The sequence below is a fragment of the Caenorhabditis remanei genome, chromosome III (genome assembly GCF_010183535.1).
Source record: "Caenorhabditis remanei strain PX506 chromosome III, whole genome shotgun sequence".
Taxonomy (NCBI): domain Eukaryota; kingdom Metazoa; phylum Nematoda; class Chromadorea; order Rhabditida; family Rhabditidae; genus Caenorhabditis; species Caenorhabditis remanei.
In genome coordinates, this window is record NC_071330.1 from 5,487,059 (window position 1) to 5,503,996 (window position 16,938).

The 16,938-nt window shown below is 38.8% G+C and overlaps 7 protein-coding genes across 7 annotated transcripts; 3 read left to right on the forward strand and 4 right to left on the reverse strand.

The window, feature by feature from the left end:
• Nucleotides 1-4,499: 4,499 nt before the first annotated feature.
• Nucleotides 4,500-5,018, reverse strand: GCK72_009230 (uncharacterized protein; the record flags this gene model as incomplete). The annotated part of the gene is made up of 3 exons (XM_003095785.2): nt 4,500-4,609; nt 4,659-4,883; nt 4,931-5,018. The coding sequence occupies 3 exons, from the start codon at nt 5,016-5,018 to the stop codon at nt 4,500-4,502; spliced, it is 423 nt and encodes a 140-aa protein (XP_003095833.2).
• Nucleotides 5,019-7,836: 2,818 nt separating this feature from the next.
• On the forward strand, nt 7,837-8,139 carry GCK72_009231 (uncharacterized protein; the record flags this gene model as incomplete). The annotated part of the gene is made up of 2 exons (XM_053727275.1): nt 7,837-8,043; nt 8,089-8,139. 2 exons carry the CDS (start codon nt 7,837-7,839, stop codon nt 8,137-8,139), a joined length of 258 nt encoding a protein of 85 aa, XP_053586852.1.
• A 1,626-nt stretch (nt 8,140-9,765) lies between these two features.
• GCK72_009232 (uncharacterized protein) lies at nt 9,766-10,371 on the reverse strand (the record flags this gene model as incomplete). Its single annotated transcript, XM_053727276.1, has 2 exons — nt 9,766-10,084; nt 10,133-10,371. The coding sequence occupies 2 exons, from the start codon at nt 10,369-10,371 to the stop codon at nt 9,766-9,768; spliced, it is 558 nt and encodes a 185-aa protein (XP_053586853.1).
• A 136-nt stretch (nt 10,372-10,507) lies between these two features.
• Nucleotides 10,508-11,532, reverse strand: GCK72_009233 (uncharacterized protein; the record flags this gene model as incomplete). Its single annotated transcript, XM_053727277.1, has 2 exons — nt 10,508-11,142; nt 11,187-11,532. The coding sequence occupies 2 exons, from the start codon at nt 11,530-11,532 to the stop codon at nt 10,508-10,510; spliced, it is 981 nt and encodes a 326-aa protein (XP_053586854.1).
• A 753-nt stretch (nt 11,533-12,285) lies between these two features.
• Nucleotides 12,286-12,912, forward strand: GCK72_009234 (uncharacterized protein; the record flags this gene model as incomplete). Its single annotated transcript, XM_053727278.1, has 1 exon — nt 12,286-12,912. The coding sequence occupies one exon, from the start codon at nt 12,286-12,288 to the stop codon at nt 12,910-12,912; it is 627 nt and encodes a 208-aa protein (XP_053586855.1).
• Nucleotides 12,913-13,082: 170 nt separating this feature from the next.
• On the forward strand, nt 13,083-13,361 carry GCK72_009235 (uncharacterized protein; the record flags this gene model as incomplete). Its single annotated transcript, XM_003091681.2, has 1 exon — nt 13,083-13,361. The coding sequence occupies one exon, from the start codon at nt 13,083-13,085 to the stop codon at nt 13,359-13,361; it is 279 nt and encodes a 92-aa protein (XP_003091729.2).
• A 1,426-nt stretch (nt 13,362-14,787) lies between these two features.
• Nucleotides 14,788-16,557, reverse strand: GCK72_009236 (uncharacterized protein; the record flags this gene model as incomplete). Its single annotated transcript, XM_053727279.1, has 8 exons — nt 14,788-14,963; nt 15,016-15,092; nt 15,141-15,389; nt 15,434-15,544; nt 15,592-15,752; nt 16,094-16,187; nt 16,234-16,338; nt 16,385-16,557. The coding sequence occupies 8 exons, from the start codon at nt 16,555-16,557 to the stop codon at nt 14,788-14,790; spliced, it is 1,146 nt and encodes a 381-aa protein (XP_053586856.1).
• Nucleotides 16,558-16,938: the final 381 nt, after the last annotated feature.

Consider the following 16,938-nt stretch of genomic DNA (forward strand, 5'->3'; position numbering starts at 1 on the left):
GACAGGAAAACCTATAGAAGAGGGACAAGTCGTGCACCTAAATATCGAACGGGATCGTGTCAACTCTCAAGATTCTAACACGCCGGTCTCACGGGAGAATTTATCTCCTATTCTCTCTACAAACATGGTACCATCGATCATTGAAATTATCCCATCATTTGACGGAAACAAAGAAGATTATGGAAAATTCATGAAAATGTTCAATCTGTTGGTTCATAAAAATCCAAAAATCCCGACTACATGGAAGCAAGCACTCTTGCTGAGACTTCTAACCGGTGAAGCAAGATCAATGTTCCGCTCCGTAAGTATATCAAAGGAAGAATATGAGCGTCTTAGATGGAACCTGGAACGTCAATACAATTGGGAGAAGTTCTCATTCTCGGAGTACAACTTTGTTGATGATAACCGCCGCAACACATTGTTTGACAATCTGTAACACCTCTTCCAGCACCCGCGAGAAACATTCCCACATTATCCTTCTCTATTTAAACAAGAGAATAAACTTGAATATAACTGTCCAGTGAAAAAATTTACGATGGTCGAAGATAGTGAAGACAATCATTGCAAATGGGATACTGATGAATGAGCTAGTTCTTTAGCCGAGCCTTCACTCTCACTAACTACGCGCACAGTTCGTCTCTTTACTCGAGGTCAGTAGAATGGAGGAAGAACTTTCCCAACCCCGTTTCTAGAAGAATTCTCCCACCCCCTACGGGTGACGTCACCACCTGTGTATCTGTCTGAAAAAAAAGCCTGCCTGACCTAACAGACTAAAAAAAAGGTCGACCTGAAAAAATTCCTGTAACTCATCATACACCTGTTCGCGTCTATATATATATATATTTATTTATTTATTTATTGACAGAAGAAAAATAACGAAAGGAATACATAAAAAAGGGGGAGACTAGATACATCCCTCACGAGATGGACTAGTAATAAAATGAAGGAAAATGCGTGAGAATTGGAATAGGGGGTAAAATTACCGGGAGAAAAATTAATGGAGTTAGCAAGTTTGAGGAAGATAAGAAAACCGGGGGAGAGTATGACAATTAACTAAAACTACTGAAAGTCTACTGAAGTAAACCTCAGCCCGGATAAGTATAGACCTCACGCAGCATAACTGACCGTGTCTAACCGGAACCGACACAGATAAGAATGGTGGGGGAAGTTAAAGTGAAGGGCGAAAAAGTATCCTGATTCTAGAGGTTCGAACTCACGTTTATCAAAATGATCCTCACGGGATTCTTCTCGATCCATTGCTTTCTTGTGAACCGATTCTTGCATTCGACCATTAGTCATCCATCACGACGGTTCGTTTGCTCTGACCACTTTACTTCAGCACTGAAAAAGAAAACACTAATTTTTAAATTCAGTGAGTATATAGAGAACAGAGAAGAGAGAGAGAGAGACGAGAAAAATCATGGTTATGGGGATATCTCAAAGATGGCCAAAAAGGAGAAAATAGAAGAGTCACCATCCACTACGGAGGGATATTGGACGACTGAGCCAAGAAGATGAGGTGAGGAGACTGAGTGTCAGTGGGCGGAGTCTAGTAGACATCAGCCGGTCTGATAGTATAGATCATAAAAAAAGATTTCTCGTGAAGATAAGTGAGCAGGTGGTTTGGATTTCTCAAGAAAATAACATGGCAGGTGGAATTTGTGAAGAAAATTGACGCAGACAATAGACCTTACGACATCTATTGTGTGTTTGTTTCATCCATTTATAGGGGTCAGGAAAGAAAAAAAGGGGAAAAATGATTTCTCATGAAGATAAGGGTGCAGGTGGTAGGTGTTTACAGTAATGAGACGATAGGAAAATTCAAACGAAAATGAAATAGGATGAAATGAGACGACAGAATGATTGTGGCGTACCAACTAATTTCTTTTCAAGTTTAGGTGCTCCGTTATTACCGTTAGTAGATTTTTACCTCTTTCTTTGGTTTCTAGACCAGTTTTAGTTTTAGCGTAATTTTAGTGATTTTTTAGCCGGTTGGCTTGGAATAAATTGGTTATTCCTCAAAAAGCTGTGTTTTGGGGTTGTGGTAACGCGTTTCTGGTTTTCGTTTGTGTCAAAAGAGGTTTTGACCCAATTTAGCTTGTTCTTGTCTCAAATGTTCGTCTTTCCCCCTCATTTTGTGTGTTTCTCGTAATATTAGCTCGTAATTGCCTTCGTGACTACATTCCGAACCTAGGAATATTCGTTATTTTCTCATAAATTTTTCTGAAAACGCCATTTTACAGATTTTGAAACTGACGGTCTAGGGCTGGTATTTTCAATATTTCAAACCACGGCATCCTTGTTAATTGGTTTTCGTACATTCTAGCCACAACCCCATTTTCTAAAAATTTCAAAAAAGTACCAAATTTCACAATTAATCGATTTTCTTAGTTCTATTTTAGTTACCCTCATAGTCTTACAATACTTGAGTTTTTCCTGACCCATATTATTAATCCAGCTGCGCTAGTTTAAGGACTGTCTGGGACATTTGTATTCACATATTTTCATCTGCCTCCGTATCTCCCTGGGAAATCGGTCTTTGTGGGAAACTTGGAACCTCGAACGGTCGCATTAGAGGAAACTCCTGTCATTCCCTAGATGGCGGTTGTCTCATTTCATCCAATTTCCCTCTCGTTTGAATTTGCCTATTGTCACATGACCTTTAACACAAACCACCTGCTCACTTATCTTCACGAGAAATCTTTTTTTATGATCTATACTATCAGAACGGCTGATGTCTACTAGACTCCTCCCACTGACACTCAGTCTCCTCACCTCATCTTCTTGGCTCAGTCGTCCAGTATCCCTCCGTAGTGGATGGTGACTCTTCTATTTTCTCCTTTTTGGCCATCTTTGAGATATCCCCATAACCATGATTTTTCTCGTCTCTCTCTCTCTCTTCTCTGTTCTCTATATACTCACTGAATTTAAAAATTAGTGTTTTCTTTTTCAGTGCTGAAGTAAAGTGGTCAGAGCAAACGAACCGTCGTGATGGATGACTAATGGTCGAATGCAAGAATCGGTTCACAAGAAAGCAATGGATCGAGAAGAATCCCGTGAGGATCATTTTGATAAACGTGAGTTCGAACCTCTAGAATCAGGATACTTTTTCGCCCTTCACTTTAACTTCCCCCACCATTCTTATCTGTGTCGGTTCCGGTTAGACACGGTCAGTTATGCTGCGTGAGGTCTATACTTATCCGGGCTGAGGTTTACTTCAGTAGACGCCAGTTTGAATCCTCCCGATCTAGAATATATCAGAATTTCATAAAAATATCCAAAAATAGAATAATTTCATTTCAGTCGTCGTGGTGGCAGGTCGTATGTTGGTTGCGTTGATATAAAACGTGATAATGGTAATCAATCATTAAAACAATAATAATCCCAAAACCTTTTTTGCCAATTTTTTTCCAAGTAGGTAGACGTACAGTTTACAGGTGTATGGATAACTAGGCTTACGGTAAAGAGGTGTACGGTGAAGAGGTAATTAGGTAAAAACCAGACTTGCAACGGGCCGGGCCGAGCCGGAATAAAAATTTCTTCGACCCGGAAGTTCAGTACTGAAAAAATTCAAAATTTTTTTTTCAAAAATTTTCCGATTTTTTTGAAAAATATTCCTAAGAACAATTCTTTTTATGTTTCGAAGGTTGTTGAAAAATAATATTTTCCGGGCCGACCGGGCCGGGCCGGCCCGGAATTTTGCAAGTCTGGTAAAAACAGGTGCACAGGTGAGGTGCTTACCTGGGAATTATTTACAGGACTTTTTTCAGGTCGACCTACTTTTTTTAGACAGATACACAGGTGGTGACGTCACCCGTAGGGGGTGGGAGAATTCGTCTAAAAAAGGGGTTGGGAATGTTCTTCCTCCATTCTACTGAGGTCACATGACATGTGACAGAAATGATAAGATGCATTTTGATTTTAGCGCAAATTTGGAAGATAAATCTAGTGTGTGTGAACAAGATGAAACATCATAAGTGCTGTTTTCCCGCCAATTTCATGATTGGAAACTAGAATAAAGTGATAGACAGAATACGCAATGGTGAACATTACCGAAGAAGTTCTCAATAATCATTTTCTGTGTTTCGTATTGATAAAAAAGTGAAATCTTGCGGAATTTCGATTTACGGCGGCTCTTGACCGTACCTTAGCCATTAAAAAGTTTTATACTACGGTAGTCGCGTCGAGACCCACTCCGTAACCCCGGGCCGAACTTTGAGCGAGTGGTCAGCCACCGGCCGATAGTGAAACCTCATAAATGTTACATTATTTGAAAAAAAAAATCTGATACACCCATGCGTTGGTCGTTCATAAAGACGAGTAAAACCATTGTTATCCTCGTTGAAAGGGCATAAACGGAAAAAAAGAGAAAGAGAGGAGAATTGAACATAACATTGGGAAACAGCGGGGCAACGTGAGAAAAGGATTATTCAGGAGTACAAGTTTCGAAAACATGTGTGAAAGAGATCAACGTGGTAGATCGTTTAAAAACACAACAATTATTGCAAAAAGTTTAAGTAGGGAATCATTTGAGCAATTTTCACGAGAATGATACCAACTAATCCTCCAACGATTCCACCGAAAGGCCCGAAGACCCATCCTGGTCTACCTGAAATAAGACTCACTATGATTCAAAAGTGAAGTAGAGAAGCAATTACCTCGAGAAGATCCAAAAACCGCTCCAAACAAGATAAACGAATTGATAATATAAAAAGTTTTGACACTGATTTTATCTCCCTCATCAATAAGAGTAGTAAATTCAAAATAGCCAAACCCGAGACCAAACATTGCTATGAAAGCAAATATTCCAGCAACAGATATCCTTCCCAGCATTGGTAACATCGCAATAGATAGTCCTATTACAGAGGCATTTCGAATAAGCGCTGAAAATATAAAATTGAAACTGCAACTTTTGAAATTCTTTACTTACACAGGTCCTGGTAAGTGATCCGTGAAACAGCAACACCTGTTATAGCAACAACTGCCAGAACGGGGATAATGACTAACAAAACTCGCATTTTTAGAGGAATGGACCAATCTGGGTTGATATCAAATTCAAAATGAATGTACGCGGTTGTTTGTCTTCGCAAAAAAAGTTAATGCGACGTCGAGTAAGCTCGAATTATTGAGAGAAAAGGAGATAGGGAGAGACTGCATACATAGGTTGGTGAAGGCGTGTGAAAAGGGATTAACTGGTTTCGTTCAGAAAGTATTGTGAAATCTGTGTTCAAACAATAAAACGTTTGAACAAAAGTGTAGCTGTTTCTGATTATATTTCCTTACTCTAGGAAGGTCGGCTGGTCTATTTTTCTAATTTTCCAAAATTGTATTAAAGGTGGACTAAGGTCAACTCTGATATTTTCATAAAAGAATGTATGAGTACCTGTGAGCTCATTTTCATACCGAAAAAATTTTAAAAATCGGTCTGGAACCCGCTGAGAGCGATCGCCGGTGAGTTTGGGCATTTCGGTGGCCGGTGAAAATTGGCGTTGTGGCCCAGAAATTCGACTTCGGTCGTATATTTATTTGTTCATTTTCGTGAGTTCATTCTCATATCGAAAGAATTTTTGAATTCGGTTCATTCCCCGCGGAGAACGAGCGGCAAAACAGTTTGGGCATTTCTGTGTCCATGGAACATTCTAGAACTTTTTCGAAAATGTTGTTTTTTTCGAGATTTCTTTGTTTTTTCTACCATTTTTGTAATAATTCTATCAATTTTTGCCGTTTACTTTCGAAATTATTGAAAGAAAACAACAAAAATGACCAAAAATAGCGATAAAATTGGAAAAAATCAACTTGACCGAAGTCGAATTTCTAGTCCACCGAAATGCCCAAACTCACCGGCGATCGCTCTCTGCGGCTTCCAGACCGATTTTTGAAATTTTTTCAGTATGAAAATGAACTCACAGGCACTCATACATTATTCTATGAAAATATCAGAGTTGACCTTTGTACACCTTTAATTTTGGCAGTCTGAAGAGAAAACTGACATCACAGTGTCTAGGGGTGAGTAGTGAAATGCGCTCCACTAGACATATGCGCTCCACTAGACATCGTATGCGCTCCACTAGACATATGCGCTCCACTAGACATTGGCGGCAAATTCAAATTTTAATTTTTCAATTCGAAGTTAAGCGTGGCAGTTCGATACGCAGCTTAATTGACCACTTTTTGAGCCGATTTCTGTCAGTTTTCCCGCATTTTTTGGCCAGTTTTTCGACTGTCTCGCATATTTTCAAGATCAACTCTATTAAATAAATAAATAAAATTTTTAAATAAAATATTTTTAATTTCGCGCTAAAATTTTAGCTGATTTCAGCGGAGCGCGTTTATTTTCACTACTTATCCCGAGACCCTGTGTGACATTAGTGATACACAGAAATCGGTTTTAAATTACTTGAAAAATAATAGAAATTTTGGTCAAATTACTTTAATTGATTGGAATTTGTGAAGTATTATTTGATCAACCAGCTTGTTCGAAAAAAGTCAAACAATTTATCTTTTTATACATGATTTGTATGACTGATTTTGATTTCTATGCATTGCTCAATCATCGATATAACATAGTTGCGAGTTTTACTTATGATCTCCCTTTTTGTAACAAAGCTTGATTACGTGATCCACTACGTGATTCGTTGAGAAAATTCGAGAGACAACTGCTATTATCCTACAACAGATTACGTCATACCAAAATCCGGCCTCTTTGTGCACCTTTGTCGGCGACTATTACTTAACGTGAGATGGATTACAGTGTCCTCAGAGCAAAGATGTACTCGCAAACAGTACGGAGAGAGGGAGACGTCAGCTGGTAATTCTACATTCTCTCTCCTCATTTCCCTTCATAAGAGTGCCTACTGGATGGTGATCGAAATATTTTTTCTTCTGATTATTACTGAATTCTAAATTATTATTTTTCCTCTTCTACTGTGGTTTTCCGTCAAAGTGAGATATTTAAAACAGTTTTTTTTTTCAATTGAGATTTGTGGGAATGTTCATAATATTTTACTACAATGTAGGAAAAGGGTTATCTGCTGCTGAATGGAACTGTGGAGAAGAACGGAGTAGTCAGAACTATAGAAACTATAAACAAATCCGTATTGTTCCTAAGTGAGAAAGTATAATTTACCATTGACCAATTTAATATGTAGGAGAGGGTGATAGTGAGGTGATAAGACCAATTTATTTAATCCAACCCAGAATTAGTTACTCGATTGAAACTTTGTTAGAAAATGAGTGTCCTGCATACTTGTCAACCGGGCCGAGCCGGGCCGACGGTTTTTCTTGAATAACTTTGTCCAAAAAAATCGTACCAAGTTGGTTGATAGCTCAAAAGATAGGTATTTTGAATTGTCATCAAAAATATAAATCAAATTTCCCAAAAAAATCACCCCTGCTATAATCGCTCTCGGCCCGGTTCGGCCCGGCCCGGACGGGCCGAAAGCTGCATTGGCTTGTCTGTTTTTTTCGGGAAATTTGGATTATATTTCATGGATGACAATTCAAAATACCTATCTTTTGAGCTATCAACCAACTTGATACGATTTTTTTGGACAAAGTTATTCAAGAAAAACCGTCGGCCCGGCTCGGCCGGTTGACAAGTATGGTGTCCTGAGTATACCTATCGATTTAGAGGAGTCAGTATGAATAGGGGTAAAATCTTTCTTTTTCTCCATTTCAATGTTTTAATTTTCAGTCAAGATGGGTGAATGAGAACCGGTGGGTGCTTGTGTGGACTCTGCGCTCAAAACCCCCACTCAACTCCAAGAGTATTTCGATGGAGTCCACTATGGATTCCGTCAACCACCCCCGGTCATTTCCCAGACCGAATTTGATGAGATGGGATCATGGCCAATGATCCACAAGGTACACACCTGTATTGTGTACCTTGACAACCAAAAATCCATCAAGGGTCTTATGGCCCATCTCATTGATACCCACCCGCCTAGAACCACTAAAAACTTCATGGCACAGACGGATCAAAAACTTCAGGAATATTGGGTAAACCTACTTCGATCAATGTATGGGCAGGAAACCATCAAAAAGGTATGTTTTTCCCTTGCCTGTTACCGAATAAATTTTATTTTCCAGATTGTTAATAGAAATGTTGACATCGTCGATGGATCAATCATAAAGTTCTAAAAGTATGTTTTAAGTTTTGTTAAGTTACTTATTTCTACTTTCCAGATCCACTACAACTTCAGTCATCACTACAACTTCAATCATCACTACAACTTCAATCATCACTACAACTTCAACCATCACCGCTGCTCAAAGAGTAAATTTTTGTATTTTAAAACCTTTATATTAAAACATATATTTTTAACTTTGTTTCAATAAAAACAATTACAATTTCAATCTTTTAAAATGCAATACAGATATAGTAGTACCCCAACTGAATGGAATAGGCGTACCACCATCTGTCAATAGCTCTATGCGAATACTATCAATAGTGCTGTTAATAATATGTACATAGTGGGGAACCGGGGTGTTGTGGATCGGAGCGTTGATAATCTCTAATACTAGATTTTCCTGGAGGGACTTTTGCTGCAATTGCCGGAAGCACTCTCTTCATATATTGCTAGTTGGAATGAGAGTTCATATTCTTGTGGTAATCGGCAATGATACACAGTCTCTCTCAACGTATTTTATTTTCTTCTGTCGTTTTGTCGTCGCTTTTTATTTAAATTTTTCTCAAAATCGCCTGTTTAATTATTTTTTCTTGTCAATTTTTATTTAAATTCTTCGCTCGTTTTATTTTTTTATTCAAAAATTCAGTCAAAAAAATATTTTATTACAGATCAGTTGCCGATTCAATTGACGTCGCATCGAAGAAATCAATAGAGGAAAGGGAGACCGGGGACAAGACAGCGGGAAACAAACGAAATGGATTTTTTTAAGGTTTTTATAGTTGTATTTTGTGTTCCTTATTATTTAAATCCCCGTGGGCAGTACTTATTTTCAGACTGGAATTTCGGTGGCAAGGTCGAAGAAAGTAGAAGAAATGAAGCGAACGGGAAAAAGGGAGTTCAACAGTTGAAGAATGCGAAATGGATGACAACAGAATTGATTCGCTGAGTGGAAACAATGAGAAGACGAAAGAGAAGAAGGTACATGAATGTCTAAAAATTACTATTAATGTAGCCTAAATGAAGAAGGCTGCAAAACACTTGTGACATTTGTTCTTCCTTGTTTCTAGTGCATCTATATTTGTTGAGGAGGCGGTTGACAATCGCATGAAGCGCTTCCAGTCCTTGCTCGCTAGTTTTAGCCCACGTCTTGTGTCGTCGCATGAAAGGCAAGACGTGTTCTAGAAGAAGATGCAGTTTTGGTGTCATGTTCTCTTGGGACTGGAATTGCTTCAGGTAATTAACAGTAATTTATTTATTTCATCAAAGGGTGGATACCACTTACACGTGAAAATGAATTGATTTTGTGAGTTTCATGTAAGAGATGGTTAATAAAAGAGGAAAGAAATAGATAACCGGGAATGGGAGCAAACGGGGAGTAGAACAGAAAGGTAAAAAGGGGTAAAATAGTTAGAGTTATGGGCCTATTGACAAGGTAGCAGAAAAGGAAGCAAAAAACTATTTTGTGAGTATATATAAAAAATAGTTTTTTGCATTTTCTGCTACCCTGTGAGTAGCTCCATCACTAATTGAATTAAGACAAGAAATATAGTTAGATGACACGAATGGATATTAGCTAGAACCGGTGGTGCAACATTACGTCCTGTAAAATTTGATTTCATTCCCTGATTCTAGCTGGTTATTTTTTTACAAGTAACGCGTCCATTTCGGCGATTTCCACATCTGTCATTGCTCTTGGTAGGCATAGTTTAGCGATTTTTCCGAGACAGATTAAAAATGCTTTCACATGCAATATCTCATCAGTAGGCGGAAAAACTGAAGTGTAGTGATTGACAGCTTCTTCTTGCAAAAACTTCATGGTGTGATTTCCAGTGAAATTCTGTTGCCACGCTGACATATCTGCTCCACAGTCTCCCCATGCCTTCTCCAATTCTTCCCTTTTTTCTCCTTCCCCATTCACTGCCGTCATCAACATTCTGTAGTTTTCCTGTGCTAATCTGCAAGTTTTTTGTGTTTTCATATTCCCCATTTTAAGTTATTCTTACTCTAACTCTCTCTTCAATTCTTCCAACTTTTCCCTCATTTCCCTTTCTACTTTTCTTGCATCTTCTTCAATCATAGCTCCTTTCCTCCCACAGCATCGCAAGCAGTCCATATCCGGTTCCACTTGGCTCAACAACTCCCAATCATCTTCCGACCACAAGCTCGAGCACACTGCGTGATTTACCTCGGAACATGTGGCACATCGAAGTGGTGTAGACTTGAAGACCCCAGCTTTTTTCATCTCGTTGTCACGAAACAATCACCATTCAGCAGAGCAGGGAGATGTATGTGACTGAGCTGGGATGATAGTGCTAGTTTTAAATCGGCTCATAACTTGCAAGACTACTCCGAACGAATCTAGATGTTGTTTCAGTCCGTTATACTCTTTTTCCTTCACGTTCATGTCCCCTTTTGCATTTCTCATCGCTTTCTTTTTTGCTCTTATCGATTTTCATAGTGGACTTGTTGTCGATATCCATAGCCAAGTCGAGAAGAAACTTGAACCCGTACCGATGAGCTTCTCCCATAAGGATGTGTAACGAAGGGGGAACGATATTTGCAAGTCGTACATTATTGAAAACGAATGATGATCCTGGAATAACACTGTTAGTGTTTTTCTCGTTGGCACTGTCCAACAAATAATCCGTTTCAGTTCTAGCCTTCAAACATCGTCCTCTTTCATTTGAACCGATTTTCACTCTTCCGTCGCTGAAGCAGTGCATGCAACTTTTCTTGGCTGCTGCACCTTTGTGGCCAATCATCTGATATTGAAATTTGAGGTCTCCGGCTAAATACTGTTCGACCGGATAAGATTTAATCACTCCGCCGATGTTGAGCTTGAGCCCTGTCAAGTTATTGAGTTGCTCGATGGTATCTGCAAGATACTCCTTGATAGCTTCAACTCTCTCGTCATCGGTGAACATGCCAAGAGGGACAATGTGGTAAGCACTGTTCGGTGCAACAACGTTTCCGATAGTTGCGCAGAGTTTGAACTCTCCTCCTCCCTTATCACCTCAAAGTAACTTATCTACTCTATTCTACTGTTTTCTATTTTACCACTAATACACATCCAAATATTGTTCCCTGTAGATTCATCAAAAATCAGTTTATCTTTTTGAGCCAGATTTTCTAATTTTTCAACCAAGAACTTTTCCAGATCTACAATCTGTACAACCACGACATCCTTCGTTTTTCCTCCATCAGACTTCTGGATTCGTTCGACTCTGAAGAGATTCCTGGAAGCGTGCAATTTCTCTTCATGACGGATGGATCGGAGTGATGGGAAAGGATTCGGAACGTGGCGCTCGTTTAGAATGGTACGCACTTCTTTATAACCCGCTCTGCTCAATCCGACTTTGTGATACAGAGCGTACGCTTCAACGTCTTCTAGTCGTGTCTTCATTTTCCCATCTTTCCCATCGCTTTGTAAACATCTCGGAAATACATTTCCGATGATGAATCTCCTAAAATTTTATCCTTCGTAACACGTTTTAAATTTTGATTGTTAACCTGCGATTTTCTCGAGTTCTTCAATTCCAGACAGAACTCGGTTCTTCTGGGCTTCTCGGCTTGAAAGGCAACTATATGGTTTCTGTTGTCCTCCCCACTTTTTTGTACCTTTCAGTTCTTTTTTCATCTCAGAAATCTTATCACTCTTTTCGTGCCTCGCTCTTTTCATGCTCTTCACATCATTCTCCAAAGACAGTTCCCGTCCTCGTTTCCCGGTTTTCAACTTTTCAACCTCTTTCACCAACTTCTGTTTTTCTTTCTCGTTCTTTTTCATTTCCTCCTCCAACTCAACGTTTCTATTGTATGTCTCCTGAAACTTTCTAGATTCCCTTACTCCCTATTTGACTATCAACCTGTGTTTTCCTTTCCCATCTTGCGCGTTCCCTTTCTAATTGTTGCACAACTTTTCGGTGTCCGTCTTGTTCCCGCTCGATTTGCCTTTTTAAGACTATTTCTTGGGCGCTTTTACGGAGATTTTCGCTTGTTTCCAGTCTAAGTTGTGCTTCAAGCGCAGCGATTCTTGCTCTCAGTAAGAAGTCATCACGTTCCCTTTCCTCAATTTCGATGTTAACTCCATCCAGGGGCATCTGAATTAATTAAATAATGCATGCATTTTTTCAGGAGGACGGATCAGTAACAACAAACGATGACAACACTGCAGTATCAACTAATGGATTTCTTTGTGGTCAATTTTTCCATGAATCTATCCGTAAATTCTGCTTACTCCGTAGTTCAATTCACATTTTTCTCGGATACCGTTCTGAAAGATCTGAAAGCGTTTCTCACCGAACAATTGGGGTACGACATCTTCACTTCTCGTAACAAAATCAATAATCTTCGTAAACTCCACTCGACTGTTGACGATTATGAGATCACCAAGAAAGAAACGATGAAAAAAGTGGGATCGCGAGAAGTAAATGTGAAATCGGCAGTCATTAAAGCAAAAGACGCATCCGCATTAATCAGTAGGCGACTCGAAAGATTATCCGATAGCAATCAGCTCCGATTCAAGAGTGAAGATGATCCTGTTGTTATCCGATACGGCGGTGATAAGGGTGGATCTCAAACCAAACTCTGCATAATGTTTGGTAGTATCGACCACCCAAACAATCCCCACAGTCTTCTGCTTGTGGGCATGTACAAGGGTTCCGATGACTCCAAGTCACTGCAGGAATATATGGGCTCGGTGTTCGAACAGATCAATGAGATATCCACGCCGAGAAAGGCCATGAGATCACTAGTCCTATCGTCGTTGTTGCCATCGGCACTGTAAATTCTTATTCTCGATTCTCGGTCACGCAGGACAGTCCTGTTCGACACCATGTTTCTCGTGCAAACTTGCATGGTCATGTAGACCTCCACACGCAACTCTTCTTGCTGACTTCGATTTCTCGATCGCTGCTGATGAATACGATCCGGCCGACTTGAAAAGTCCACTTTTGAATGTTCCACCATCCTCTGATGCTCGGAATCGTCCAGAACTACGTCTTGAATCCTCTCGTAGCGTTGTACAATGTTCTCGATTATGGTGAAGATTTGCCAGATGATGTGAAAGATCAGAAAAAGATGCTTCGAACGTTGGAGCAAGAAGAATCAGATTATAAAGCACGTGCTAAAGTTCTTGAATCCTCAGTTCGTTCCATTGATTTATTAATAGAAGTTGTGAAGAAGACAAAGAATTATGGGAAAAAAGATCGATATATCATCATGTTGTCAATCTGAGCATTGTTCGATGCCCCACTGTCAAAATACGGAGTTCCGTCGTTCGGATTCATTTGTATGTGATTCTTGTGACAAATCGATTCACTATGTGTGTGTTGCTTTGTGATCGATTCCACTGTGGACACAGTTTAGAGATGCCTTGATTGTCGATTTTCCTTAGAAACTTTCGATGACCGATTTCCAGTTTTGACAGAAATTCCCGATAGAATATATGAGCAGCTGGAAAGTGATGAAGACGTTCTGAAAGATGTTTCGATTGAGAGAGAAAATTTACAATCACTCTTCAGTGACACCAAAGAAACTCGTAAACGTCTGGAATCTGCGCTTGAATCGATCGGTTGTGAAAATGTGTTAACGCGAAATGCGGCAATTTCTCTCCCCGTGACGTCGCGGGCCCATAATCCAGGGGTACATCGAAAAGGGTACATCGTGATCATAGGGTACATTGAATCGAAGGGTACAGTGAACCTTGGGGTACATCGAAGACCTATGATCATGGGGTACATCAATGGGGTTATCACAGGGTACATTGAGTCAGAATTTTCTTAAAATTTCAGAAGTCTTACAGTTTTCATCAATTTTTGAGAAAAACTTTACAGACGGTGTTCAATTAACATGTTACTGCTTTTTTCAGAGGGATAAAATAACATGAAAACTATTCTAATAACCGTTTGCAAGATGACTATATTGGAGCTTCTAAAATTGTTTCAAACATCTTCATTAATGCTAAACATTATTATTTCATCCCTCTGAAAAAAAAGCAGTAACATGTTAATTTAATTGAACTGTTAAGTTTTTCTCAAAAATTGATGAAAACTCTGAGACTTCTGAAATTTTAAGAAAATTCTGACTCGATGTATTGTCGCGACAAAAAAGTTCCGACATTTTTTACCGACGCGTGTTTGCGGACATAGTGCTAAATTATTAAATTTTGCATTGAGTCCGCAAACACGCGTCGGTAAAAAATGTCGGAACTTTTTTATTTCGATAATACCCTGTGATAACCCCATTGATGTACCCCATGATCATTGGTCCTCGATGTACCCCAAGATTCACTGTCCCCTTCGATTCAATGTACCCTTTGATCAAATTTTTCATGGATGTACCCTTTTTCGATGTACCTTTGGATTATGGGCCGACGTCGCGGGACCATTTCACCAAAAAAAAAGAAAAAAATGAAATACAAAGGTAGGGAACCGAAGAGTCGATATAAGTAGTGTTCTGTGTTGTCATTTATTTCAGCGATATTTGATGTCTGGCATACCAATAAAGAGATTATTAAAGAATAGAGTAGAAAAATTGAAAAAACGAGTAACAATTAACAAATTAGAACAAGAAAACTAGTTGTTAAATGGAAAAAAGTGCAGTAACACAACGAAGGTTAACAATGAAAGATGGAACATGGTGTAGTGTGCAGTCGCGTTTTTCAATCATACTCATTCTTAATTTCTCCAATTAAATCGGAATCAGAATTAGGCGGGATAAATTCTTGAGCAGGAATGGTGTCGATGTATTGATTGTTGAACTCGGTGTACTCATGCTCTTCTTTGATACGTTTCGATAGTATCGAATCTTCTTCGTACATGACATCATTTCGAATAGCTGGAATATCCTGCTTTTAGAGAAAGAAAAATTAAAATTTTCTAGAATTTACCACTTGTTTCGACATCATCGGGGTCTCCATTGTTCCTCTTTCTTATCGATGGCCACCACTCAGCATCATTCCTCGATCTGCAAGTATCAGTAATTTTCTATGTTCTTTCAGTTTTTTTTACTAACAATCTCTCAATACTCTTCATTGAAGACATATCCACAATTGTTTCTTCTTTCTCATTTCTCTCCTCAATTTCCACCGACTCTTCATTGAACTCAAGTCTCGAAGTATCTGAACTTTTTCGATGAGCTGCAACCATAATCATTTTTGTCGATAGACTGTGATCTCCTTGCAAATTGAGACTTCCATCGATTGATTGATAAAGAATAATTCGATTTTCTTCGTCAACATCTACCAATGCATCTTCTCGAATCCTAAAATGGGAATTTAAATAAAAACCACGCCCACTTTCACTCACTCTCTGAGGAAACATTCTGGAACTTTTCCGCCAGAAATGAACATCATTTTCATTCTCGTAACCTTATCGTATTCAGTCGCCCAATATATTTTGTTTTTCACCACACTATATCTGTAAACGTATTTCTCAAAAACAGTGAATTCGAAGCCAGTTTATACCGTTTTAGCGCAGTGCCTTTTGCTTCAGAATTCACAACTTTTGTTTTGAATTCATCGATAAATATAGTGGGTGGAAGTGGATAATCCACAGTTTGCGTCATTCTCGCGAGAAACATCATCATTCTTTTGTTCTTTCTGTCGGTTTTCTGATAGATTGGGAACTGAAAATCGATATTATTTGGTGGTTTTAAAGGTCAACTCTGATTTTTCATAAAACAATGTATGTGTGTCTGTGAGTTCATTTTCATTTCGAAAGAATTTTTTATTTGGTCTGAAACCGGCTGAGAACGAGCGGCGAAACAGTTTGGGCATTTCTGTGGCCGTGGAACATTCTAGAAATTTCTCTTTGAAAATGTTAGTTTTTCAGGTTTTCGTCGTTTACTATCAAGTTCATTGAAAGAAAACAACAAAAATGAGCGGAAAAAGCGACGAAATTGAAAACATCAACATGTCTCTATGCTTCTGAAATTTCAGAACTAAACACTACAACTCCATGTCTTACATGCTTGCCACTGAGCTTAAGACCTCCTCCAATTGTTTCATATTCAATAATTCGCTGATGATTGTCAATTCTCACATACGCCTGGTGTTGCAGTCTGAAAACTTTAGAAAATAATTATTTGGTTAACTTTATTTATTAACTCAGTGAAAAAATCCGGATCGATTGGTATGCTCATCACGAAAATCAATCGAACCTTCGTATCGATTGTCAAATTATTCATTTCGTGAATTTTCAGAGTTTGCAGTCTGAAAATTAGTCATTTTCTGTTTAATACAGAAGTAATATTCTCACCTGTTCATGAGACTTGTTTCTGAATTCGGGTTGTCAGTAGCTACTTTGAATTCTCTGCATAATTCTCTCAATTTCACTGGCGTTTTTTCATTTTTCGTCGATTCAATGACAAATGCCAACAACTCGTTCGTTTCTTCCATGAAACCCTTACGAACGTCTGGTCTACAAGACATTCTGGTTTGAACAACTGAAAAAAACACGAAAATTTCAAACTTTTCGCGAAAAATTCAAAAATTATAAAAATAAAGTACAACTATTAGCACGACACGCTTCTTACAACCGCGCTCCACCGAAACCGAAGAAAGTTGTGTTCGAAATTGAGAGACTCAGAGAAAAGGAGACATTTTTCAACGGCATTTCGGTGGAACGCAGTTGTAAGAACTGTGCCGAGCTAATAATTAAAAAAATATTTTTTCAATTTAATTTCAATTGAAATAAGCGCAGATATTGGTAGAAATAATGTTTTTTGGTGATTCAATTTGATGAAGAAAAAAACAGAAGAAGATCAACGGAGTCCGTACGAATCGGGAAGAAACGAAATTGGGAAGAAACGA